This window comes from Eufriesea mexicana, unplaced genomic scaffold, assembly GCF_001483705.2.
Source record: "Eufriesea mexicana isolate 0111107269 unplaced genomic scaffold, ASM148370v2 scaffold5272, whole genome shotgun sequence".
Classification (NCBI taxonomy): domain Eukaryota; kingdom Metazoa; phylum Arthropoda; class Insecta; order Hymenoptera; family Apidae; genus Eufriesea; species Eufriesea mexicana.
Window position 1 is genome coordinate 292,028 of NW_016913264.1, and position 23,882 is coordinate 315,909.

Below are 23,882 nucleotides of genomic sequence, written 5' to 3' on the forward strand. Positions count from 1 at the left end.
CGGAATAAAAATTCCCAAGTGCATAATATCTGCTCAGATCGAGACTTTTTTAAAAGTTAACAAGTTACTCCGAGATAAAAGTGAATAATAAATGATACAATTGTTGGTTCCATGAGAAAGAACGATGCGGATACGATAACGCCGATCGGAACGCCGTACATTTACATGGTAGTTCGTTACTTGAGAAACTCTCACACATTTTTTTACTTGAGAAACTCTCACACAGTTTTTCACTTGAGAAACTCTCACACCTGAAAATTAATATTCAATTACTGCACGACGATTAACATTTTTAATTTGAAAAATTATTCCTTATCGACGATTTCTCGAAAAATAAACGCGCATTTGAGAAAAGAGAAGCAAGAAAATAAGTATCCGTGATTAAAATATATTTCTCGATACTTTTTTCTGCGTCACGCAACGAAATACGTCACAACCTTGTGCTATCGTCGAAATTATACGTTGTTCGATGAAAAATCGCTTTTACGTACCATAAAACGTGTAATAAACCGTATTGCCGCAAATTGTACGAAACACTCCGATAATTATATTTAACAGTTCATAAAAACTGTAATTTCGTCTTCCACTTTTTGAATCTAACCAAGGGTATGTTATAACCACTAAAAACCTCTAACGTATAGTTACGGTTACGCAATCCGCTTCTAGGATCTATGCAAGACGCGACATCTGTGATCTACAAGATTGCACACAAAGCTTAAGCCCCTTAAGGCACGCATTTTTTCGACTATCTTGCTTCGATTAGTTCCATGGTTGACGGTTGGAGCGGGACGATGGCCGGTGGAACGTAGTTTCGACGGGCGACGATGTTTTTGACACGAACGCCTGACTTTTTCCGAGTATCGTGGAATTTTAATCGATAGAAATTACGAAATATACGTTCCGATGAAACACGCAACCGTCTACTGTTCACTTGTGCGATCTTCGAATTGCGTCTGAAAACGGGTATATACATAAAAGAGGCCTTAGGCTCTGCTGCATTGCTTCGAGAACAAAGTTCCTCGGCATTAACGTAAAGAGGAGCAACTCAAAAGCCGGTAGCACGACGACGTATTTATCCAGACAGCAGACAAACATACTCACTTGAGTACCTGGCACCTGCTCACTTTCGTATACTTCAAAAGGACTACAAGGGGTTCGTCACCGAATGAAACTGCGTATAAAGCCAGACGAACGGTAAGTTTTTAATGCGATTGTAATCTCGCTTCTTACGTAAATTCTTTTATTTACGAGTCATATACTGTAACGATGGCAATGAACACGGGGAATGGGGCAGCGTTGAAAAGTTGGAATAATAGGAAATAATACGTTTAACTTGGAAATAGAAACTGTCATGGGAGCCGAAGATATAATTAAGCCATATCTGAAGCGAGCAGAGCGCGGTATCGATACATACTCCATCGCGTTACATACACTAGGTCCTCCATTCGAAACGTCAATTGTGCAAGCTTACCATTGGTTCAATTTGATAATTAGAATTCTATTGTCGCAATGATGCATTACGATATTTGAGAGCAAGCTAACGCTGGGACTGGCTCACGTGAGTAGAACGAATTACGTTCATACGAATTGCGTGAACGCGACTACGCATAAATAACATCGCTGTGTGTACGCAAAGTGTACGGCGACTGTGACGACAGTGGACACAGTTGATCGCGTGAATAAACACACACGACACATACATAGAGAGAAGCACACACACACGTGTATACACGTACTCTCACCTCGATACAAATCGGCAAGCAGGCAGCAGGCCGTCACAACACGACGGTCGTCGCATCCCCTCCCGCCACGCCTCGATCGTCCTCTTCCCGTTCATTCATTCCTCCTCCACGCGACGCCGTTGTTTCTCTCGGGCGACGTTCGTGTCAGCAACATTAGCAGACGACACACCATAGTTACCCACTGTTCGACACTACACACTCGCGTACTAACCAAATAAAGTACGATCTTCGACCAATCGAGCGCCACGAATCGAATCGCATCAACCAAATACGATAATACCCAGAGGCACCGTGACACGAGAACTCCGTCAGACCGACGCCATTCCTTCGTCCAAACTGTTTACATCGTGTCGAGAATTGCGATACGGCGAAAGTAAATCGCGCGAATGTACCCCGCACTCCCGAGTCACGGTGTTATATATTCGATCGCTCCGAAACCGCACTTATTTACACCGGCGATTAAGCAGCAAAACAAAAATAGTCTCTCGCATGCTCCGTAAGATTGCGCTACTCTTCAAGTCCGACGTCTCTAGACGGCGTGACGTGAACACGGCCTACCGTGCATAAGGCCATTAATAGGAGAACAGCAACGACGAGCAACTGCCAACAGGACCCGTACGTGAAATGTCCGACGTTGTGGAGAAAACTATTGTAGGCTGCTTGCAGAATACCTGACACGTTCTCAAGGCCGTCCGCGAACGTCTCGCCGGCGACTACGCCGCTACCACAACAGTCGAACGACATTTGACCAAGCCCCGTAGTACCTCAAATGTTCCGAGTGGCCCAAGTATGACGAGCTCGAGTCGATGATTAAACGAGGAGGAGCACCCATAAGAATGCCGCACTATAAAACGGTGCCCCGCGACAACACGACTAAACGGGCTAAGCGGGTTTTCGCTTTCGACTGAAATCGAATGTCCTGCCGGCTAGCTGCTGACGAAGAACCTATATGAGTTGCGTACGTGTGCGCACGCGTGCGTCGTTGTGTGTGTTGCGGTATACCGTACCGCGCGTTTCTACCAGCATCCAGTATCGAGTATCCCGACAAGTAAACGTAGCCCTGTTGAGCTCGCATTACAAAACGCCAGTGTCGACAAGATGAGTCGAGCGATTAAATTACATGTGACACGCGCGTACTGCACTCCATAATGACAGGTACATCTTTTTGCCTTACCTTGATGGAGGTCACACCTCCGCGTCTTCATAGATATTTCAATCGAGGCGCTTGCTCTCTACTGAACCTATCAATGAAAGTTCGTAATTTCGTTTGAAAATTAATTTACCAATGTACCAATACTATCACTCTATTTCTCAAACTTTTATATTCCACTTACATTCTTAGATATCCTTTCGAATAACCAAATCCTTAAATCATTATCGTAAGCCTCATGAGAATCGCATAACATGAACGTATTTCAGTGAAGAGTTTTAATTGAAGCTATAGCTATCATCCGAGGTATATGGAAATGGTGGAATGCTACTCCACCACTGACTGTGAAAGTTGTATTAATTACAGCCTTTTAATGCGTCGACATTTTTTCGCCCCGGTTTTTATATCTTCTCGGGAGGGGAGCGGGAAACGATTGCGTTCCACACAAAAATATTTGCTCGTTACTTACTGCGGGCCATTGAACTTCTACAGCTGTACTAAATTATGCACAGAATTAAAATGAATACATATAGCGCATGAAATCGTTTATTAAGTTATTTATATCGTATATCTACAATGCTCAGATACTTATTTTATAACGATTAAACCTAAGGAAGATTTGTTCTCGAATAAAAAAAATTCTTGTCACAAAATCCGACTGTTTCTGTAATTTTTATGAAATTTAGAAAACCATGTTGTTATTTTTTTTCCTCGTTTAGATTGTACTTCGTTTTCAACTTATCTATTTCTTCCATCTTCTTATCCACATCGACTCGTTTAAATGCTTTATTGCTTTGATAATATAAAACTACCAAGTACCTATTACAAACATTAAACCCGCTTAAATGATCACAAGCATTCTTCGCATCAAATATATCTTCATAAACAACGAAAGCTGTTCCTCTAGTTTCAGCAGTATTTCCCCTACGATAAAAGTAATTGATTAATTTTAAATGGTTTTCTTGATACTTTATGAATAAAGAAAAAAGAGAAAGAGGAAAAAATAAGCGATTAGAAGCTGCATAGAAATGTAAAATACAATTGACACGATACGTACACCCTGATTTGTCTAATTGCTCCATATTTCCCAAAAATGTCGTACATTTCTTCAGCAGTAATTTTATAGGGTAAATTCCTTATATATAATACTCTGTTTACTTCTGGAGGTAGCCTTACCTATGAAATAAAAATGTTTTTTTTACACAATAACAAATAAGGTATAGGTTAGGTTGACGATACATGTATACATGAAATTTCGTATACAAGTATATGTACTTACATTGGCTCTTCGTTGCAGCATTGCCATAGTCATTTTGGAAAGTAGGTATTTTTTAATTCAATAGCAGAAATGAAAACACAATGTTGATAAAATAACTCTCTCAAACGTCAAAACAGTTTCAAGTTCTCGGGTTATGTTCATACGTAATTTATGCTACCAGAGAGCAGCACTATATTTTCCCATTCTATAGGATTATTTCAACGAAGCAAGAAATTCAAGAGAGATAACAAAGTAAATAATTATGTTGAGAACTTTTATTTATAGTAACAATGCTCCAAAACAAACAATTAAAAATGGTACTAGTAATTGATATTATATACCTACAATATCATTAATGGTCGGTAGCATCGATAGTAAATGAAGTGTACTTATTTAATGTAACAATTTCATACATTAAATTACGTTTAAAACATTTACGGTTTACATCTTTTCTTCGGGAAGAATACATTGATAGTACAACCACAGTTTATAAATTTACTTCAGTATTTTTTTAAAAAGGATTTGATAAATTGACACATCGAATATTAAAATTGGAGTGATAGTTAGGTTCCTTATTTTTGGACAATCGCATCTGATATAGAACACGTATATAATGTATTTATCAAAGTAGATATTGCTAGTGGAATGAAAAGATGGCACAACAGACAAATGCCTGATTGCAATTAGAACCGTCATATATTTTTCTACGAAGGAACCTTCGTTTGTATTTTATACTTTATTAAAGGCTGCAATATCTACGCTTTGTACATAATCCTCGATTTCCAGAATCTGTTCTGTAAGCCAATCTACGGAAACTTTATCGTCATCTACGACACACGAAATCTGAAGTTTGTGAATTCCAAAGGCAAGTGGAACAAGTTTCGCTGTAAACAAATAAATATTTTCATTTTGAAATTAAATCAGATGACAAATTTATTATTGCACAATTTACGCTAAATAACTTACACGCTCCCCACAATAGACCGTTGACCTCGATCTTTCGGACCATCTCTTCCATAGCTTTCATATCTGTTTCATCGTCCCACGGTTTTACGTCCAATATGATGTTTGACTTAGCGATCGGGGCTGGTTCTGTAAATGGTTATTACCTTTAATATTGTACGATTATACATGAAATAAGAAAGTACGTGACTCACTTTTAGCTATTTTCGCGGCATATGCAGCCAATCTTTCTTCTCTAAGTTTTGCAGCATCTGCATCTTCTCCCTAGTAAGTCAAGTATTTAAACATTTTACAGCATAGATCATAAATGACAACATTTACATTTCAATACTTGTACGATCGTGTTTGTGTTGAATTCGTGTGACAAATAGTAAACTATAGCTGAATGTTTAGTATTCTGGGAATATCTGGTGTACTATATATTTCGTAAATGTCGTATCATCTTATCACTTTTGCACCCTACTTGAACACACGTGTAAAGTGTACTAAATGTATAAGTATCGTGCAGAAATGACTTTTAATATTTATGTAAATAGAAGGGGATTAACTGCTTAGTGTCTTCCATTATTTCTGCCCACTTGCCTCTGAATCTGAACCAAAAAGATCAACATCGCCGTCATCGTCAGTTTTTCCTTCTGCTGGTTTCGAAACTGGTTGAGGTTTAGCAGGACAAACTGCTACTGGAGCAGCAGCAGCTAGAAGAGGTTGGATCTTGTCTTCAAGATATTTGACTCGTTCTCCCAAGTTTTCAACAACATTTTTTAATTCTTGGAAGACTGTTGATAAATATTTAAAATATGGTGATTACTATGTGCCTGATAAAATAATTCAGCGTGAGACAACATAATACTCGCCACTAAAATTTATAACATCCTTTTTGTTCTCATTTGGAGTAGTAAAATCGACAACAGTTGTAATATCATCCACCTGTAAAATAAAATTAGAATGTACTTTAAATTAAAGTTAACGGAAAAAATATTAATTATTATTATTATGTGATTAAATCTTATGCCCAACAGTTTGTATTAATATTGGGTATGATATTAGTAAGCAGGTTCGAAAACTTGTTATATAAAGGTGTGCAAAGAGTGCAGTACTCACACACTGTAAAGACTGTTTAATATGTTGACGAGCCTTGGCAACCTCATTGGCTAAACTTCCACCAGCAAATAGAATTGGACTAGTGGTTTGTTGATTTCCCTGTATCCAGCAATATTAAAGATCAACTCAGACTAAATTGATTGCTACAAACAATTCAATATCATATCTCCACTAAGATTTATAAATAATGTTATCCAAATTAAAATTATATACCCAATAATCATATAATTATATTATACCTAGAATTCAAATTCTTCATAAAATATATACTTCTAAATAATTTTAATTAAAACATTGAAGATGAGACATAATTCTTATAAAGAAATTTGTATTTCATAAATATAGATACTTAAATATATGAATATTTCCAAAAAATATTAAGTGGAGATAGACATTTTGAATGTTTAAAAAGTGAATAAATAATAAGCATAACAAATAATCTATTTACTACAAGAAAAAGAGTTAAAATAAAAATATTTATCACCATTATATAAACATATTGTTAATAAGCTTGAGATCATAACAAAATTCATTTCTAATTGGAAGCAAACATGCATCGCAATCCCCCTTTTTACACAAACAAAAAAAAGCAAGCAAAGTATTAAATTAAAGTTGGACTAGAAGAAGATATATATTTGTACAATATTTTTTATGCTCACTCAAGAATTTAAAAACTATTAAAAAACTAATAATTAAAAAGCAGTATAGATCAGAGATTTATCAAATAAAACAGTATAAAATGATGTCACCTTCAATCAATTTTTAAATATAATATAATAAGCAGTACTTCTATAGTGATCTAGGCAATGAATTCTATATTAGGATGAATGAAATTAAATTCTATACATATTGCATTGATGCACACAAGACATTGAATAATATATATGCGTTACAGTATGTACCTGCTGCTTATTCCTTATTAATGGAGTAACACTTTCTTCTACTTTTTTAGTATCATCTTTCTGTTTCTTATTTCTATGTCGTGTATCTGCTTTGTTCTTTTTCTCTTTTACCTCTTTTGTATTATAATTCTCAGATGCATCATTTGAAAAATTAATCTTCGTTTTTTCTTTCGGAACATTTTCAGCATTGTTACATTTTTGTTTTTCTGCTACATTTTCTTTCTTTTGTATATTCAATTCATCAACATCTTTATGTGCCTTTGGAGCTTTTACTTGACACTTAGTGTTTTTTATAGCATTTGTAATATTCTCAGACATCAATGACTTAATATCTTTAGATTTTTCAGACTTGTTTTTAGTTAGAGAGTTATTATCCAAAAAGGAATTATCCTTATAATTATTAGTTACAGAAACTTCAGATTTAAGCGAGCAGCTTACCATAATCTTATGAGACACCACCTTGAAACATTAAGCTATGCAAGTAAGAACTTATGTTGTGCAATTAATGGTGTAAAATACAAACCAAACGAAGCATGTCTTTTGTATGCTTAATTTATATTGTTACTACAGAACATAACTGCACAAAAACTAAATACCTTTAGTAAAGAATCCATGCATTCTTAAACTCATTGATTATATGAACATTTGAAACAATACAATTGTGTAACCATAATTGTAAACAAATAAACAGAAAATTACATTGCTTATCTCATATTTTTATTTTACATATTATCAATTACACTTATCAGAAGAGTTTTGTGTTAAAAATGAAATACAAGATTAAGTAATTCATTTGAACACACAAATAGAAATGGGAATTAAGTTTATGAGAAAAAAAAAAAAATAAATAAATAAAAAATAAAATTCCAAACACCTCATGGAATTATGAACAGATGAAATTTTCCCTATCACCAGATATTCCCTGAAGTGTGTGTTAAAAATGTTAGTTTTTTTGTTAGTACAAAGAAAAAATACAAGGCACAACAAAAAGGCAAACATTAGCTGTGGATGTTGGGGTTGACAATAATAAGTTTTTTTTGAAATTGTTTTGTTTATAAACATACTTGTAAACATTACAATTATTTATTAAAATTCTATTTCAATAGCGAAGCAGTAAAAATAAATGAAACTTAAGATTAGTTTCATTCGATAGTTTGTATGTTTAGAAACATGAATCCTATCCCTGTTGGCAATCAGTTTTATGTTCAATAACACTGATACACAATTCATTGAGAAAGATACTTACCTTAGCCATTCTTTCAAAATATAGCCGTTCTGCCTTATCATAGGATGGTTTGTCAAACCATACCTTCTCTTGTGCTAATGCTGATTTTTCCATGGTTTAGGTGATTTGATCAACAATAATGGTGTGAGTAAATTTCTGTAACATGAAATTTTATTCATTTCAAAACATTTTGAAATAATCTCATACTAAGAATAATCTCTTAAAGTATACAACTTCCAAGAATTCTTTATTCAATTAATTTAAATGTATTTATAACTTAGAAATACTTGAATATGGAAAATAAAAGTATTAAAAAATTTTGATTAATTACATTTATTAAAAATACAATCTCTTTGTTATGCATACGATACATAAAAAAGGAGATATACAATATTGTGTATAGTAATAAATCTTTATATAATAATAAAAATTATGTAACAATATATATCTATCTATCCATCTGTGTATATATATGCATACATACACATGTATTAACAATTAACAATGTATTAGACAAGTATAAATCAATGTCATAAGCTATCGTCATCACTACTGAAATGTTTAGATTTAAATTTAACTTTACTTGATACTTTACGAGCAGGCAGCTCTAATTTATATCCTTGACTAACTAGTGATGGACCATCCACTTTATTTTTTATAGTATTTAACAAATAATAAACTTCTTTTTCTTGATCTGTTTTAACTACACATGGATATATCTCTAAGGTTTTAAAATACTGAACAAATGCTTTGAGTTCGTCAAGAGAAGAATGAGTAGAGTAGCATACATTGAAAGTTCTTTTTTTATCTTTATCCCATTCTCCTATTATACTTGTATCCTTCTTTCTCCATTTCATTACAGATGGAACAACTGTTATGATATTTTCATTGCTTACATCACCTCGACAATGCAAACCTGATGACGATATTTTTTTCTTGCAAGCATGAATCAGAGTACTATGTGGGTCATTTGTGACATAACAAGATAATTGTGCAATACGACAATAACTTTCAAATACATCATTTCTTACATGAATTTTCATATTTAACATTTTGGACAATTCCACAAAAATAAATTCAGAACCATACGTAGCAGAACATTCTAGAATAACAACATTCCTTGGGTCTTTGCTTAGCCAGTTTCTACTGACTTCATATATTTTAAATATACTTTCTTGTCTACTAGGGAAAGCACAAAAATCAGTACTTAGAAATGTTGTATCTAAGTAGATTTTACTAAATGTTCTAGGTATCAACTTAGAATCAATAGAATAATGTAAACCTTTCAACTTTGAAAGATCCGTTGAATTAATACGAAAATCACCAGTATATAATACTGATATGTCATTCCTTTCAAAAAGAAACATTACAGAACCAGGACAATGTCCTGCTGAGACAGAAGTTACACAAATAAGGATTTTCTCGTTATTCTCTATTCCATATTCTATAACAGTAGGTGTATTAATATCTATTTCTTTCACACACGAACTTTTAAATTTAAATCTAGCTTCTAATAATGCTTTTGTAATAGGACTGCAATAAAGATATTTTTTATATTCAGCTATATGCTCAAAGAATATGTCTGATAAACCATGCATGTGATCAAAGTGACAATGACTAAGAAAAAGTATAGAGGACATTAAGTTTGCTCCATCAAAACGATCCACTGAGATGCCAGGTATCTCCTTAATAAGCCCAAGAAAAGTTGACATTCTGATAAGTGTTCCTGTAATTTATAAATTTAATATCAACTATGCCAGTAGCATCAGCTACATATGTACATCATAAATGATTATTTAAAATAAATTATTTTAAATAAATTATATTTCATTAACAGTGTGCACAGTCACACATAAAACGAAAAAAAAAAAAAATAATGATAAGATAAACCTATATATCCTTAATGTCATAAGATGTAAAAATTGGAAGAACATAACAAAAATAAAATTTTTACATAAAAGTTGTCACGAATAAAAAAACAAATGCTTTTAAAATTAAAGAATAACGGTTTGCATCGTAGGTTATAGCTACAAATTAAACATACATTTAATAAATGAAAGAAACAAATTAAAAGAGGTCATTTACGAACCAATAAGCTCACAATCTGAATAACTGTGTAGGAACAATCAGCAAATTTTTCACTGTATCATTATTAACACGAATCCGCCATGTGCCGTATTGATCGATTAATTCAATGGTTGTACAACGAAGTATAATTAATTCGACACTTGTGAATACTACAAACCAATTCGATGTGCATGTGGATTATATAGCGCTTAAATATTATTAAATATACCTTGACTCGTTACAGATTGTCAGATTGATGCAACAACTGGCCACTAGCCAAAAATTTCTGTTAAGCCGGATATAACGTGCCAATTGAAAAGAAATAGAAACACCAATGTTCGATCAGTGAAAGAAGATGTCACTAGAGTATCTTAATACTACCAACGAATTCAATACACGTTTGCTTTTTTCCAGTATGTGAAGAAAAATCCTTTACTTTTATTGGTATATTGCTAAATAAAAATTATCAGAACTTCTTATTTATCATAATTATTCTTAACAAGAGATACATAATATCGTATAGAAAATTCGATTATATTGATTTTTCAATATTACAATTATTTGCATTCGTAAAATTTAATTAAATATGCAATATTAAAAATAGCACTTAATTAAAGGAATAACAAAATATTTTCAGGCTTCGTAGCAAATAGTTATGTGAAGTTCGTAGTTCAAAAATTGGCGGCAATTGATCAACATACGCTACGGATGTACTATTAGTTTACGTTTGATCTTAACAGAAATCAATTTTTAGTAAAAATGACTGCACAAGGGTCTCCTGCTAAAATAAAGGAATTACGTTTACCTATGTCAAGGGTAAAAACAATTATGAAAAGTTCTCCTTATGTCGATACAATCGGTCAAGATGGATTATATCTAGTCACAAAAGCTACGGTAAGATTACTTTTTAAATATTGAGGTTATGTGACGCTTAAATCTGATTATTTTGTGCATTTGTGTAGCTTCCATATTTGTTATTTCGCGCGTGAATTACGAATTCTTATTTTTGCTGCGTTTTATGTTTAAAATACTTACTAATCAGTTGTTAAATATATGTTATATGCAAACGTGTAGTTTTACAAAATGATTGTTTTTCCCGTTATAATGAGTACAGGCAAACAAAGACAAATATAATTTTATAGGAACTATTTATACATTATCTAACGGAAGAGGCACATTTGCAAAACAACAAAGGAAATTCTTTAGACTACAAACATCTGGCAGAGGTGGTACAGACTAACGATACATTGGAATTTCTCAGAGAAATAATGCCTAGAAAGATCACAGTCAGACAATTCAAAGAAATGATGGCTGCCAAGAATTCACATAGCAGTTCATCAGAGAGTAGCTCAGACTCGGATAGTGATAGTGAGTCAGATACAGATTCTTGTTCTGATAGTGATGATAGGAAAGCAGATAATTCATCAAATAGTGAACAAGAAAGTGAGACAAAAGAGAATGGTAAATGTGACTCCACCAGTGACAAAAGTGTGGCCAGTGAAAAAAGTGACAGTGAAGATGAAAACAAAAGATAGGAATACAAATATTCATTTCCATTCATTTTTTCAAAACACGGGCTCTCTGATTATTTAAAGAACATCTTAAACTCGGCTGAAGCTAATATAACTTTGCATACATTTGGTCTTTAGGGAAATGTTTAAACCATCTGTCAGTATTTAATGTTTCAGATTGAATACACACAATAATTTTAAATATTTAGCACTATTTTTATATGTATTCATTAAAGATAAATTGAACACTAAATAGAACATGTTTATTAACATTCAAACACATTTATACTTTGTAGGCACATTAGGAAAAGAATTGTAAAGAAATGTACAAAGTAAAGGATTTATTTATTTTTTGAAACGCATTAATCTAAAAAGCGCCATGGTACCTTAGCTCATTACATAATACAAAATAAATGCATTAATTTTTATGCACTGTTTTTTTTTTTTTTTTTTTTCATCATTTAATTTGTCGTCTTATATATTGACATAGTATCAATAATTTTGTTTCACTTTTTTTCTTTTTTTAATAGGATTTGTGCACAGACATTAATTTTAGAATATATTTTTACAACAATAATTTATACAATTTTATTCTTGATGCAATTTCTTAGGCTCTGATGCTGCTGAAGCAGCATCATATTCATTTTCATTCAATTTAATTGCTAAGAAATAAATTTCAGCTAAGGCTATAATCAATGCACAAATTATACCTAATAACAACCTAAATCCAAAGTCTAAATGTCCTACTATCAACTCCACACCTATGAATCCAAATGCAAAACCTGCCAGCACAGAAAACACAAACTGTGCAACAGCTATAAGCTGCTTATTTATCTGCTTCACTGAAAAACATAGAGATGAATATAAATCTAATGCATGTGAAAAAAAAAATTTACTTTTAGGTTAAAAAGAACTTACTTTGGTAAGAAATACTGTCTTCTGGTAGTTGCATTGTAGTAGTATCTACATTTTTGGTCATAGCTTTATATCTAATAGCATCTTGTTGTGCTCTCAATTTTTGTGTTCTTGCTTCCAATTCAGGGTTTCTTGGTGTAATTATTGGAGTTGGTAATTTGATATCATCTTCTTCTAAAAGTTCATGTAAATAAATACTTTCCATGTTGACGGTTCTGTATGTTTCTAAATACTCGTTCAACCATTTTAATTCATCCAATTTTAATAAAATATCTTGTTGCTTATCTTTATGTGACTTTTTTAAAGCAAGAATAGCAGGTGGAGTACTATTTGTTTTCTTCACATTTTTACAAATGAATTCTATTAATTTCTTATTTGGTTTTATCTTTATAGAAGGATCTTTTATTGGTTCAATTGGCATTTTTATATTTTCCAACTACAAGTATTCTATTATTAACAAAATAATATTGTTAGTAAATCTCCATATATTAAAAATCCAAGATTGGTACTATTTTCTGTTATAAATTATTACAGAGTACAAATTGTATTTGTACCTATATAAGAATGATATAGTTATATGAATTTATGACGTGATGTGTAACTTTTCTTCTATATCAATGTAAAATTCTTTTATTTCATTTTCTTTTTCTTCAAAAGTTTGATTTACTTTCTTACATTTCTCGCTCATATCATTAACAAACTTCTCCCATTCTAGTTTCCTTATTTCTCTATTTTCCTGTAATGCAATATCCTAAAAAAAATATTGAATGTTTATATCAATGACACATATTCTTAGAAATTTGGTAAAATTCCTATCCATATCATATCCATACACTGTCAAAATCTTGTTCCCTTTGGAGAACTCTTTCACACATGCTCAGAGCAACATCAACATTTGCTTTCAAGCTTGGTAAATGACAATCCCCAAGTTGTTCTGTTCTATCGAGTTGATTTTCTTTCAATTCTGTCGAATATTCAAGTATTTTGAAGAGACGTTCCACTTCTCGGTCGCCTCTTTTCTCCTACAAATATTTTTTCGATATCGAATTATAGGTTATGCATGATAATAAACTATTACTGACGTACATACAAACTGACTAATCGATTCTCTAACAAAAATAAGGTCTAATGCACGATTTTTTACGCATTCACTGTCTTTTCTTGCATAGTGATAGCAATGTTAACAGTAAAAGCAGAAGAATTCTTTACCTGAAATTCGCGCAGGAAGAATGTTATTTCACCTTGAATGAATGGTCGATGATCAAATAGTCGGCTCCAAATTTCACCCGTGTCTACGAAAATGCGATGTCACGAATGAAATTATGATAAATAGTTGTAAAAATAAAGCGTATACCTAAAATTCACTTAGTATATTTTATCAATCGGAAGATGCCGCACCTTTAATAATGGACGCCATGTTCCTTTCGTAACATCAGTGAATTATTCAATTTGCAGATATAATCTTCGCACTCGATACAAAATTTTCTTTTTCGTTATTTACGAGTACTTTGCCACGTAGTTAACGTTAAAGTTCGTTAACGAATTATTTGTATCGCCCGTTGAATTTGCTATTAATATTATTGCATCATTACTCACGTTATTCTAATTACAGAAATATCATTTTTCCTTTTTTCATCAGCTGCATATATTCGTAGAGCTAACAATTTATTATTATTATTTTATGCATATGAAAAGAGGAATTACAACGATTCGCGATGCAGTAAATATAAATTCGAATTAATTAAAAAATGATAGCTCGTGGAACATACTGCTGGTGTAAATTATCAGGGTACGAACAGGTGGTATATTACAATAAATTTCGAATGAAATATACGAGAGAAATGGAATAAAAATTTATTAATAAGTGCAAACTTTACCAGCATAAATCTGGATCACATTTTAATCAGTTGAGTGGTGTTCATTTTGAAATGCCTTTGCAAATATAAATATAATCGCGATAACGCTCTAAAAATATTCATTTTTTTCGTTCATTACTTGTTTTTAGATGTAAATTTAAGTAACACGCGAAATCCATTAGAATATCTTCTTTTTTATTGATTATCGAGTATCGTAAAACAATTTACCATGATTTTATCGAGTACGTTTCGTCTGGCCGGCCGACTTATAGAACAATTTCTTAAGAGATATTTTCTGAAATAAAAAAAAATGAGAATTTAAAACTCTGCTTTTGGCAGGAACATCTTTTATGGTGTTAACGTTTTCACTCTGAAATCAACAGTCTTCGCTTTCTATATTCGAAAAGTTGCTATTTAATAATTCACGATTATTAAACTTTCCTTGCGTTTTTCTGTTAAAACAAATAATCGTGCTACTGTAACTATTGCAGTGATTTTTTTCTTCCTCTTTCCTTACTTTTTTTTTTATCATTTTCTCTTAATAAGTTCGAAGATCTCCCGTCTTAGTCGCGCACAAGAGCAGGGAAAGTAATTACAGATAGGAAATTGCCGGGGGAAAATGAGCTTTCCATTGGGTTCCATGATGGATTGACGTTTAAATCAGAAATAATTATTTGTCGCTTAAATGGTGAATAAATTTGCTCTGTTCAGGCCGTGGAGTCACGAACCCATGGTTATTTGGATAAAACAGTTTCTTCTCAACGGTCTACTAATCAATTAGGATCGGATCAGCTTTTCTCTGCTAAGTCTCATAATCACTTTTGCTCCGAGTAATTTCCTTTTATCGAATTATTTTTCCTCATTTTTTATTCTTTCTTTACACCTTTACTTGCTTACATTTCTCCGTATTATTCATTCGCCTGAAATTTTCGCGATGTTCATCGGGGGAACGAAAATTTCCATTGTGTCCATTCTCCAGGAGAACCGTTCGCCACGAAATTCTACATAATTTGCAAACAACGTAAATATCTGATAACATTGTATCCGCGTGTGCTTTCGAGTTTCATATATTAAACAGTTTAAATGATAAGCGTGCATTACCGGCAACGCGGATCACGTTAAGTGAAATATTTTAGTCGTTCGATTCCTGAATGTCTTTTAACATTCATCGAGAACGACGCATTGTCTGTACAAACTTAAACGCGCATTCGACACCGACTCGTTTCTTCCTCGCGTTACAACGCGACGCATAACTTATCGATGAAAAATTTGAGACATCCACAAGATATCGCGAGCACGACAATTGTATCGTGTGACCAAACATGTACCAGGTGCACCGATGGTAGGGATTTCTGCAGAGTATAAATGTGGAGCTTCGCTCAATTGTTCGTCTGTTACGCGGAGTCCGATCTAAGCTCGTATCGATTTCAATCAACGAAACGTCGTCGAACCGCAATGATTTGCTTCCTGCACGTCATCTTGTTGTTCGCTGTTTTGACAAAGTAACGAACACTTTCATTCTTACGCTCGTTATTTCGTTTTAATAAAAATATCGGAGAACGTGCGCGGATCATCTCATCTCGAATTCGTCTCGAAACCATCGAAACACGACTCGAGAGAGTCGGAAAGATTTAGTTAGGCAGAGTCTAGCTTTTAGGCAGATGATCGCGTGATTCGTGATGATTGTCTAATTTTGAATTTTCTTTTTAGTCAAGAAGTCGTCGCGGAAGGAGTCTGCAAATGCGCCGTGTTTCCCACGCAAATATCGAAATCAATCATCGAACGCTCTATTCCATGTAATGTCACGTGCGATGCTGAAGGGGAGGAGAAATGTCAACAATTGTGCGTCGCTTTGGTCAGTAAATAATTACGATATGTCCGATACTATGTCTGGTGAACGTCAGAAAGATACGTGTAATTCTGTGCAGGCCGAAAGCGCGAGAGAGCAGGCGCCGCAAATGATCTGCGAGAAATTGGGCACGCACGTGGAGAACCTCAAGGTAGCTTTTCCAAAAGATCGAGTTTGAAAAGTGGATGGAAGTTTGGATGTTTCGTTGCGAGAAATGTAAACGCGAAATATGTTTCAGGTGGCAGTGTACGCGAAAGTGTGCGACGCGATCATCTGGAAATTCACCGGTTTGGAAGCTACGGACCCAATTTGCTGCCACGAGGGGAAAAGTATAGCTTGCGAACAGCCAGTCCCGATGATCGAAAACTAAATAGACTCATCTGTAATTATTCCGCGATGCGCCGGTTAGTCCGTTGCGAAATTTTACGTAATCATTCGCAAAGCGTTTATTATTTTATCGTTGATTAATAAATCTTGCTCGTCGTTGTCGCTATTGTATCGGCACGGATGTTTAATCGTGATCGATCGAATTACGGCAATAAATTCGTAAATCAGCGTGAATGAAATTCATTCGCTTCCGCTCCGGTGGCAATTAGTCCAGACAGAAATCGAATGAAATACGGTAGTCTCTGCGTCGTTCGAAACCATTTTCCTTTTTTTTTTTTCTTCTAAAATTCCGTCGAAGATCTCGCTTCCGTGAGATCTTTGATTTCAATCGGCGTCGAATGTCAAAGACATCCAGAGACTAGGGAACAAAATCGTCTTAAAAGTATTAAACGCTGTCCATTCTCACCCCTCCTCCATTTCGCTTGGATCTCGGAGATCTTTGAAACGATTATACTCGTACGCAGACCATCTTTCGAGCTAGTGCCAGAATACAAAGTACGTCTCACCGATTCCAGATATCTTCTATATCGTCAATGGTGTTCCGAGATCCTCCTCCCAGGCCATTGAATAGAGGGTTTGTTATCGTTCCCCTGGCTTCCTGCCGATGAATCCTTCGCCGTGACTCTCTATATCGACCTTGCCAACCTAGAAGACTATTGTGTACCCACGGTTTTGTCGTCCTTTCTTCTCGCGATTTAATGACTCCGCCATTTTCGCCGGCTCGCCTTCGTCCTCGTTCACAAATTCGCTTGATTTTCCTTACTATTGGGTCTGACACGGCTTTCCCGAATATTCGTCACGAGCATGGTTACTTCTCCGTTTCGCGACCCGTTTATCGCCGGCGAGTCAAAAGACTGGTTGTTTGCCAGATTGTTCCTCACCGTGTTTGAGCTGCATGGTTTACACGAAGTCTGATACGGAACAGGAACTGTTCCGCGTGTTACGTGTTTTGTGTCGCGTCATACGTTGACTTGGTCTACTGACTGGCTCCTAAGGGAGAGAGGATATGCCGAGAACGAGGACGGTGACTACTTTGTGTTGTTAGTTTGCATGGAACCAACATTGTGGAGCGTAACACGCGGACTTTGACCACTATCGCGAATAAAGGGGTACGTGCCAAAAGTTGTTCGAAGTAATCACGTGTCGCGGGTATTGACTCTAACTACTGCCGTTCAGGAGCGTACACCGTAATGTCACGTCGCGTTTAATTTAACGAAAAAACTCTCGACGTAACGTTAGATAAGCGTTATTACACGCTCGATGAATCGTAAGGCAATCGGCATTCGCTCCATCATACGATGGTTATTCTCGGAACGCTGCTCAATATTCTATTAATCGGTTGTCAGGTAATTTCCACTCGTCAAACATCCTTAATCATACGATTGGGAACGGTACACACCGGTAAATCCATTCGCGATAATTTGCGTTTCATATCGCGTATATTCCTTCGTATGAGCGCCGCCGACCGTGCAACGCGTGTCGTTCTAGCACAATTAAACGAAACGGAAATTGAGGTAACTAACTGTGAGTTTCCGGTCCTATCTTCCCCACGAGCCTTCCCGAGTACGAGCCTGTGCGCTCGGTGTGTGCTCTTTCAGCTCTTGTCAGATTTAAAATCGCTTCCTCCCGATACCCCGACCTTTATTTTTCTCTGTACATTTCTTTTCCAACTAAACGGACGGGAACCCAGAATTTCCCCTTTGCCATTCGCGAAATAAAACGTGTCCGAATCGAGCACGTTCCGAGTTAAACCGAAATTCGACCGTATCGGAAAATCCAAATTTTCCTACCACGAGTTAGTCAGGTTTGCTTGATCAATATGTGACGAACAATCAATGCTGCATCTGAAATCGAGCTATCGCGTTTCACGAGAGCGTTATACGTAGTTGAGTCACACGTCGTTGCGTCGACCGATTTTCTTCCAGACTCGAGAAGAAATAGGGAAACGTAAACGCACTCGCAGGTTGTCGGGTAGGGACAGACGGATTCCTCGTTCATTGTAAGATACGTCTTCATCAAGCTTGTACGCGTAATTCACGGTGGTTTATCCAATAATGTGTCACGTAATCGAATCTCCAGGGTAACACCGACACAATCCCGATGGGTGAGCTACATTTGCGTAAATAATTCTACAGCGATAGGATAATCAATGCACAGGGATTACGATGTACATACATCGTTAGTTTGTTACCGAGATATTAGTTCCCAGATGTTTCCAAGCGTGCAAATGTTCACAAAGGGTACGAAACGATGGAAACTCGTCGACTTATATAGCATACGTGTCGCGGGATGCAATTATCTCGATTCAACTGCGAAACGAGGATGGTATATTGGAACTTCATTCTGTCGTTCGAACAGCGTCTATTCTGATATGTATACGAGTTCGATTTAAAAGGACATTTGTTAAGGAGTTGTAATGCAGAGAGATAGTAGTCAGTGGAAACGGTGGAAAAACTGTACAGGTGTTTACTAAACGGACGAACGGTTAGAACTGGCTTGTCTGTTTAGGGTCACGCAGGTTACAAGACGTCGCCAGGAAACGGGAGACAAAAGACAAAACGCAGGGGAAGGGATTGCCCCCACATCGCTAGGATGTAGACTTTATTTCAGTATTTAGTTTTAAATGCAATGCAACGACATTGCCCATTTCTCGCAAATTTCGACCATTTTTATACGTCTTCGTTCACGGAGCCGTACGAGCCACCGAATTGATCACGTATCGGCTGGAACACCGGCTTCGATCCACCGCTCGTTTACCCTCGCCGCAAATCGTATTGTCATTCCCATTAGCCGAACAAGTAATTTATCTCTATTAGCGGCGTGTCAGGCTGTATTTAAGGTATCGACGATCTCACACGCAGCGTTAAACCGATTCGTAGGCTCTCCTCCGAGATATCGGCGACGCTCACACGAGCGATAAAAATTTCTATAATTTGATTATCCTATCGCGGTAAAATCATCTTCTAATTTCCGTACTTGGCCTAATTTCGCGTAACGCTTTTCGCTCCACGATCCTGACCGCACGCTTCGCTGTCCCGTCGTCTTTTCCGTGTATTTCGATCTCTTTTTCCTTTCTAAGGCATTCATTATGCCCGGCTCTGCTGGTGACTCGGAATTAATGGTCCGACGCTACGTGTTTCAAACGATGACGTCGGCGGCTGTCCCAGAGGTTCGTGGACAAATTGCTTTTCGGGGACAGTTGTCGGCGCTTTCAGAGATTCGCGAATAAACGGACAAATAAGTTCTCTTCGCGAACGAAATCAGGCTATTTATTCATCGACGTATCGCGCACTGTCATCGGGTAATTACTAATCACGCCGATACCGCTAATGCACGTGCTTCGCTTTGCTGGTTACAGGTAGCAGCTACGCGACGTGCAAACACCACCTTGGAGCCCTTAAACCGGCTTAATCCTCTGCATGCCTTTCACGCCTCCTTAATGTCGCTTCACCTCGCACGCTATGCTTGTCGGCCCACGTGTGCACCTCTCCACGCTTCGATCCTGTCGCGGAGCTGATAATCGGAAGGGTGTTTCACGAGCAAACATCTGCCCGTGATTATTTCTGCTAATGTCTTCGGCGGTCAGAAGTTGAGACGAGGTAAGTGGTTAGATCGTGGAGCAACGAAGCGTAACTAAATTCATTGTCAAGTTTCCAAGTTCTTCCGTCGTGGTTGACACAGGCTAAACTGGTATTACGTCGGGCAACGCGGTAGACGAGGGGGCCTTTAAAGAGAACCGTTCCTCGCGAGAGAGGGTGGGCGTGGAAAACATCGCGTGACTACTTCGACGAAACTTTCTATGGTATCCGAAACGGCGAAAAAGTTACTTTCCCTCGCGAGAACGCGACAGCGAACAGCGGTCGTTAAAGCAGACGCGTCGTTAGGCTGATAGCGCGGGAATTATTCGCGTAAATTTCCGCGAAACTCGTTCGAGACACCTAATACGCTCCCGTCACACCGACGACGCTTCGGGAACTTTTCGAATAATCCGGCTAACGCTACGCTAACAGCCTCGAAAGCGCGCGTTAGAATTACAGCAGGTAATACCAGGAATCGGTGGGAAGGACTGCTCCGTTCGCTGAGCCGTCCGAAAATCGTCGCAATATTTTCCTCACCGTCGACCTGTCGCGAGACGATGTCGCGTCAGACGTATTCGGTCGTAATTATCCACGCTTAAACCACCCCGATCGTTAAGCCACACGCTCGCTGTCGCGTCACGATACGTAACATTCGTGTAACGTGACGTGCAAACACTAGGTTAGCCGCCTTAAGCTTGCACCAGCCTGTATAAGCTTCCCGTGTCTCCTCGATGCCGCTACAGATCATACGTTACATGTTACTTCGGCCGGAAAGCAGCCACGGAACTACATCCACGGTTCCTGGGGCCCGGTCGTGTCTCACGATCACGCGTGCAAAGGTGTATTTATGCACGTGTGTTTACCTATTAGCGACGTGTCGGCGTGGCCGCTTTGCCAGTCGAGGCCGCGATTATTGGCTGCTCCCGGTGATTACTCGTTTCCGCGTCGTTCCAGCCATCCTCGTTCGGAATTGCATCTCGAGTACGGGGGGATACGCGCTGTTTTTCCGCTGTCCGATCGAGCTGTCAGTTCTTAACGACGTCGAAGCCACGTCGAGTCGAACAATTTTCACGAACCCATGGCCGAGGATTGACAGGAACGGAGAGTAACGGAGAGATCTCGATGGTCGGGCAGCGATCGCTGGTCCGATTCGATTTGCAGCCGTAGGAATACTCGATGGCTCTCGAAAGTCGTTACGAAGTCGGTGTAACGATCATTTATTTCCCAGGGAAAAAGGATCGAAAGCGACTGAAATGACGCGGACGGGCAAACAAGTTTAAAGGGACGAGGCGGGATGCTCGGTAAATCGCGTATCGCGATAATAATCGGTCCAAGGGGTCGGTGGATCTGTTCCACGGGAAACGGGAAACCGCGCGCGGATCAGCGCGCGAAACTTTGTGGCTCCGCTTATTAACTTATTGCGTCTTCTAAGTTCCCGCTAAACTGATATTAATTACTGTACTCTCCGGAGCTCTAACTTTCCCCGGCTTGTTGTCGCGTTAGCCCCCTTCTCGACCTACTTTCAAATTTCCCTCCCTTTTATTCTTCGCCTTCAGCTTCCTGCACCCTCTTTCAAGCTACCGCTCCGCGCTTTCGAGGGTCATCCAAGATTCTGAAACCGGGGCGACGTTGCAGAAGAAATTTGTAATTCTCGTTGTCGCGATAGCAAGAAAATGGACGGCCTCCGGTCGCCGTTTCGCAGTCACGATTTTCGCTCGATTTAAAAATCTGTTCGCCCCGAAGCTTCGCGGGGGAAAAACGACGAACGGGACCGAATCGATCGATCGAAACCACGTGGAATAATTTAACGACGAATTTTCCCGTGTTATCGCCAGTGTTGTAACCAGTTTTTCAGGCAGGTCGGTATCCAGGTCGAATTACACGTATAAACGTGCCACATAGCGGGATAAAGAAAAGCAGGAGGGCGTTGCGAAACCGCAAAACCAATACCAGCTTGCAAGCATCTTTCACCGAGAAAATATTTCCCACTAGACGCTCCTCGAAGGAGTCTTATATACGATCGGGGACCCAACACGAGTAAACATGATTCTCGTTCTCCGGCCAACATGTCCCCGGGGATGAACGAAAATACGGTGGATCTTTAACGCCGCAGACAAGCCGTTAAAACTCCTGGACAACTGATTCGTTCCTCAGACTCGAACATCAATTCCGGAATTATAGATCCGATACTTGGTTATCTCGAGCGTGAAACGTGTAAACGTATTGCACTCGTGTCGATCTTCCCGGATCGGATCGGTGACCGGGGATGGTGAAGCTTTTCAAGCTCAACCACCGCAAGATTTTAGCGGAGGTAACAACGGGTATTTAAAAGAAGCCTATAATCTGCGCGAATATGGAATTTACGCGCCCGAAATTCCGTTCCGTTCCGCGCGAATCGGCTGGTCCACGCGATGACCGATGTTTCGGCGAAATTGCAGATTACAGCTGAATTTCAAGCGGGAAGAAAATTTCGGCGTTCATTCCGCTGCGACTCGGGTGTGTAATAAATTCGTTGCTCGGTCCCGGTATCGATACAATTTTCATCCTTCGTCTGGAATACACGGTTCGCATGGACGCGGCGGACGCACGGGAAAATAAACGTTCCGTGCGATTTTCACTGCGCGATTGATCCGTGATTCCATTGATTCGACTCTGAATGCGACACGCTGAAACAACATGCACTGCCATTGTCGATTCAACCGGACACAAAGCGGATGGGGGTACGGTATTATAAACCTTTGGTCCGGCAGCTGTTAACCATTCCTTGTTGGACAAAGAATTAAAACGAGATGGCGGAGGAAAAGGAAAATAGGAGCGCAGAGGCAGCGGAGGGTATTTGCGAATGATCGCCGGGAGAAAGTGGAAAATAGAAGCGTGCTCCGGGAGAAATTGAAATTTCGAACAGGTGTCACGTTGCAACTTATTAATCGAATTTCGCGCTGTCGAATTTATCTTTCCAGCGTGTATTTAAACCGAGTGCCGTCGGCGCTTGTTGATTTACGAAAATGGTCACGGCTGCGTCTCGCTGTTGACCAACGCAAAGACACTTTTATCAAGCGTTTTCGCAGATTATTTCATGGCGATTCATTCGGGATAAGTAAACAGTTTAAATCATCGCGGAGCGCGAACCAGTTACCTCTGAATTTTACATCGCGACGAGAGCGTTTTATTGCACGCCCGTGTAAATTCGTCGTTTCGGCCGGGTTTTAATGGTCCTTTAGAAAATATAAATTACGCTCCTCCATCGTGGTATAAATTCCAGCCGCTCTCTAACGCGGATCATTTGTTACTCCCCGCCGCGATAATACGTCGATATTATTAAATTCGATTAATCGAATAATTAATTCGCTAATTGCTTAACGTCGGACATTAACACGC

The 23,882-nt window shown here is 37.7% G+C and overlaps 8 protein-coding genes across 13 annotated transcripts in view; 3 read left to right on the top strand and 5 right to left on the bottom strand.

Moving 5' to 3' along the window:
- The window catches only part of Oatp74D (Organic anion transporting polypeptide 74D), a 92,472-nt gene extending 89,600 nt beyond the window's left edge, over positions 1-2,872 (bottom strand). Inside the window, exon 1 of the mRNA XM_017906320.1 lies at positions 1,743-2,872. The gene's annotated coding sequence lies outside the window, so the exon portion shown is untranslated. The remainder of the gene's footprint in view (positions 1-1,742) is intronic.
- On the top strand, positions 791-16,936 carry LOC108551976 (uncharacterized). 2 transcript variants are annotated; one of them, XM_017906333.1, is made up of 4 exons: positions 791-1,194; positions 16,401-16,545; positions 16,619-16,690; positions 16,778-16,936. In XM_017906333.1, exons 1-4 carry the CDS (start codon positions 1,166-1,168, stop codon positions 16,907-16,909), a joined length of 378 nt encoding a protein of 125 aa, XP_017761822.1. In that variant the 5' UTR covers positions 791-1,165; the 3' UTR covers positions 16,910-16,936. The 2 variants fall into 2 exon arrangements, with proteins under 2 accessions (XP_017761822.1, XP_017761821.1); XM_017906332.1 differs by lacking the exon at positions 791-1,194 and adding an exon at positions 16,100-16,192.
- Sf3b6 (splicing factor 3B subunit 6) lies at positions 3,431-4,318 on the bottom strand. The gene is made up of 3 exons (XM_017906334.1): positions 4,172-4,318; positions 3,950-4,068; positions 3,431-3,816 (listed from the first exon to the last, which is right to left on the bottom strand). The coding sequence occupies exons 1-3, from the start codon at positions 4,202-4,204 to the stop codon at positions 3,591-3,593; spliced, it is 378 nt and encodes a 125-aa protein (XP_017761823.1). The 5' UTR covers positions 4,205-4,318; the 3' UTR covers positions 3,431-3,590.
- On the bottom strand, positions 4,542-11,270 carry eEF1delta (elongation factor 1-delta). Of its 5 annotated transcripts, none has more exons than XM_017906324.1 (9): positions 11,214-11,270; positions 8,363-8,497; positions 7,117-7,575; positions 6,215-6,313; positions 5,968-6,040; positions 5,696-5,889; positions 5,308-5,377; positions 5,117-5,242; positions 4,542-5,034 (listed from the first exon to the last, which is right to left on the bottom strand). In XM_017906324.1, exons 2-9 carry the CDS (start codon positions 8,453-8,455, stop codon positions 4,880-4,882), a joined length of 1,269 nt encoding a protein of 422 aa, XP_017761813.1. In that variant the 5' UTR covers positions 8,456-8,497; positions 11,214-11,270; the 3' UTR covers positions 4,542-4,879. The 5 variants fall into 5 exon arrangements, with proteins under 5 accessions (XP_017761813.1, XP_017761810.1, XP_017761811.1 ...); XM_017906321.1 differs by lacking the exon at positions 11,214-11,270 and adding an exon at positions 10,638-10,756; XM_017906322.1 differs by lacking the exon at positions 11,214-11,270 and adding an exon at positions 10,431-10,624.
- On the top strand, positions 11,168-12,015 carry Chrac-16 (chromatin accessibility complex protein 1). The gene is made up of 2 exons (XM_017906330.1): positions 11,168-11,302; positions 11,551-12,015. Exons 1-2 carry the CDS (start codon positions 11,168-11,170, stop codon positions 11,941-11,943), a joined length of 528 nt encoding a protein of 175 aa, XP_017761819.1. The 3' UTR covers positions 11,944-12,015.
- Positions 12,508-13,255, bottom strand: LOC108551972 (transmembrane protein 199). The gene is made up of 2 exons (XM_017906329.1): positions 12,838-13,255; positions 12,508-12,761 (listed from the first exon to the last, which is right to left on the bottom strand). Exons 1-2 carry the CDS (start codon positions 13,253-13,255, stop codon positions 12,508-12,510), a joined length of 672 nt encoding a protein of 223 aa, XP_017761818.1.
- On the bottom strand, positions 13,418-14,251 carry Muted (biogenesis of lysosome-related organelles complex 1 subunit 5). Its single transcript, XM_017906331.1, has 4 exons — positions 14,233-14,251; positions 14,044-14,126; positions 13,668-13,856; positions 13,418-13,585 (listed from the first exon to the last, which is right to left on the bottom strand). Exons 1-4 carry the CDS (start codon positions 14,249-14,251, stop codon positions 13,418-13,420), a joined length of 459 nt encoding a protein of 152 aa, XP_017761820.1.
- LOC108551971 (uncharacterized) overlaps positions 16,916-23,882 on the top strand; it is a 67,279-nt gene continuing 60,312 nt past the window's right edge. Inside the window, exon 1 of the mRNA XM_017906328.1 lies at positions 16,916-16,943. The gene's annotated coding sequence lies outside the window, so the exon portion shown is untranslated. The remainder of the gene's footprint in view (positions 16,944-23,882) is intronic.

Coding starts and splice junctions, on each gene's coding strand:
- Sf3b6 (XM_017906334.1), bottom strand. CDS start 4,204: ATGACTATGGCAATGCTGCAACGAAGAGCCAAT. Junction 4,069..4,171: donor TGCTGCAACGAAGAGCCAAT/GTAAGTACATAT, acceptor TTTATTTCATAG/GTAAGGCTACCTCCAGAAGT. Junction 3,817..3,949: donor GCAATTAGACAAATCAGGGT/GTACGTATCGTG, acceptor CTTTTATCGTAG/GGGAAATACTGCTGAAACTA.
- Muted (XM_017906331.1), bottom strand. Junction 13,857..14,043: donor TCTTCCTGCGCGAATTTCAG/GTAAAGAATTCT, acceptor AAATATTTGTAG/GAGAAAAGAGGCGACCGAGA. Junction 13,586..13,667: donor GGGAACAAGATTTTGACAGT/GTATGGATATGA, acceptor TATTTTTTTTAG/GATATTGCATTACAGGAAAA.
- eEF1delta (XM_017906324.1), bottom strand. CDS start 8,455: ATGGAAAAATCAGCATTAGCACAAGAGAAGGTATGGTTTGACAAACCA. Junction 7,576..8,362: donor ATTTTGAAAGAATGGCTAAG/GTAAGTATCTTT, acceptor TAATGTTTCAAG/GTGGTGTCTCATAAGATTAT. Junction 5,378..5,695: donor TTTTTGGTTCAGATTCAGAG/GCAAGTGGGCAG, acceptor TTGACTTACTAG/GGAGAAGATGCAGATGCTGC.
- LOC108551976 (XM_017906332.1), top strand. CDS start 16,146: ATGATTTGCTTCCTGCACGTCATCTTGTTGTTCGCTGTTTTGACAAA. Junction 16,193..16,400: donor TTGTTCGCTGTTTTGACAAA/GTAACGAACACT, acceptor TTTTCTTTTTAG/TCAAGAAGTCGTCGCGGAAG. Junction 16,691..16,777: donor CGCACGTGGAGAACCTCAAG/GTAGCTTTTCCA, acceptor AATATGTTTCAG/GTGGCAGTGTACGCGAAAGT.
- Chrac-16 (XM_017906330.1), top strand. CDS start 11,168: ATGACTGCACAAGGGTCTCCTGCTAAAATAAAGGAATTACGTTTACCT. Junction 11,303..11,550: donor ATCTAGTCACAAAAGCTACG/GTAAGATTACTT, acceptor ATAATTTTATAG/GAACTATTTATACATTATCT.
- LOC108551972 (XM_017906329.1), bottom strand. CDS start 13,255: ATGCCAATTGAACCAATAAAAGATCCTTCTATAAAGATAAAACCAAAT. Junction 12,762..12,837: donor AGACAGTATTTCTTACCAAA/GTAAGTTCTTTT, acceptor TATGTTTTTCAG/TGAAGCAGATAAATAAGCAG.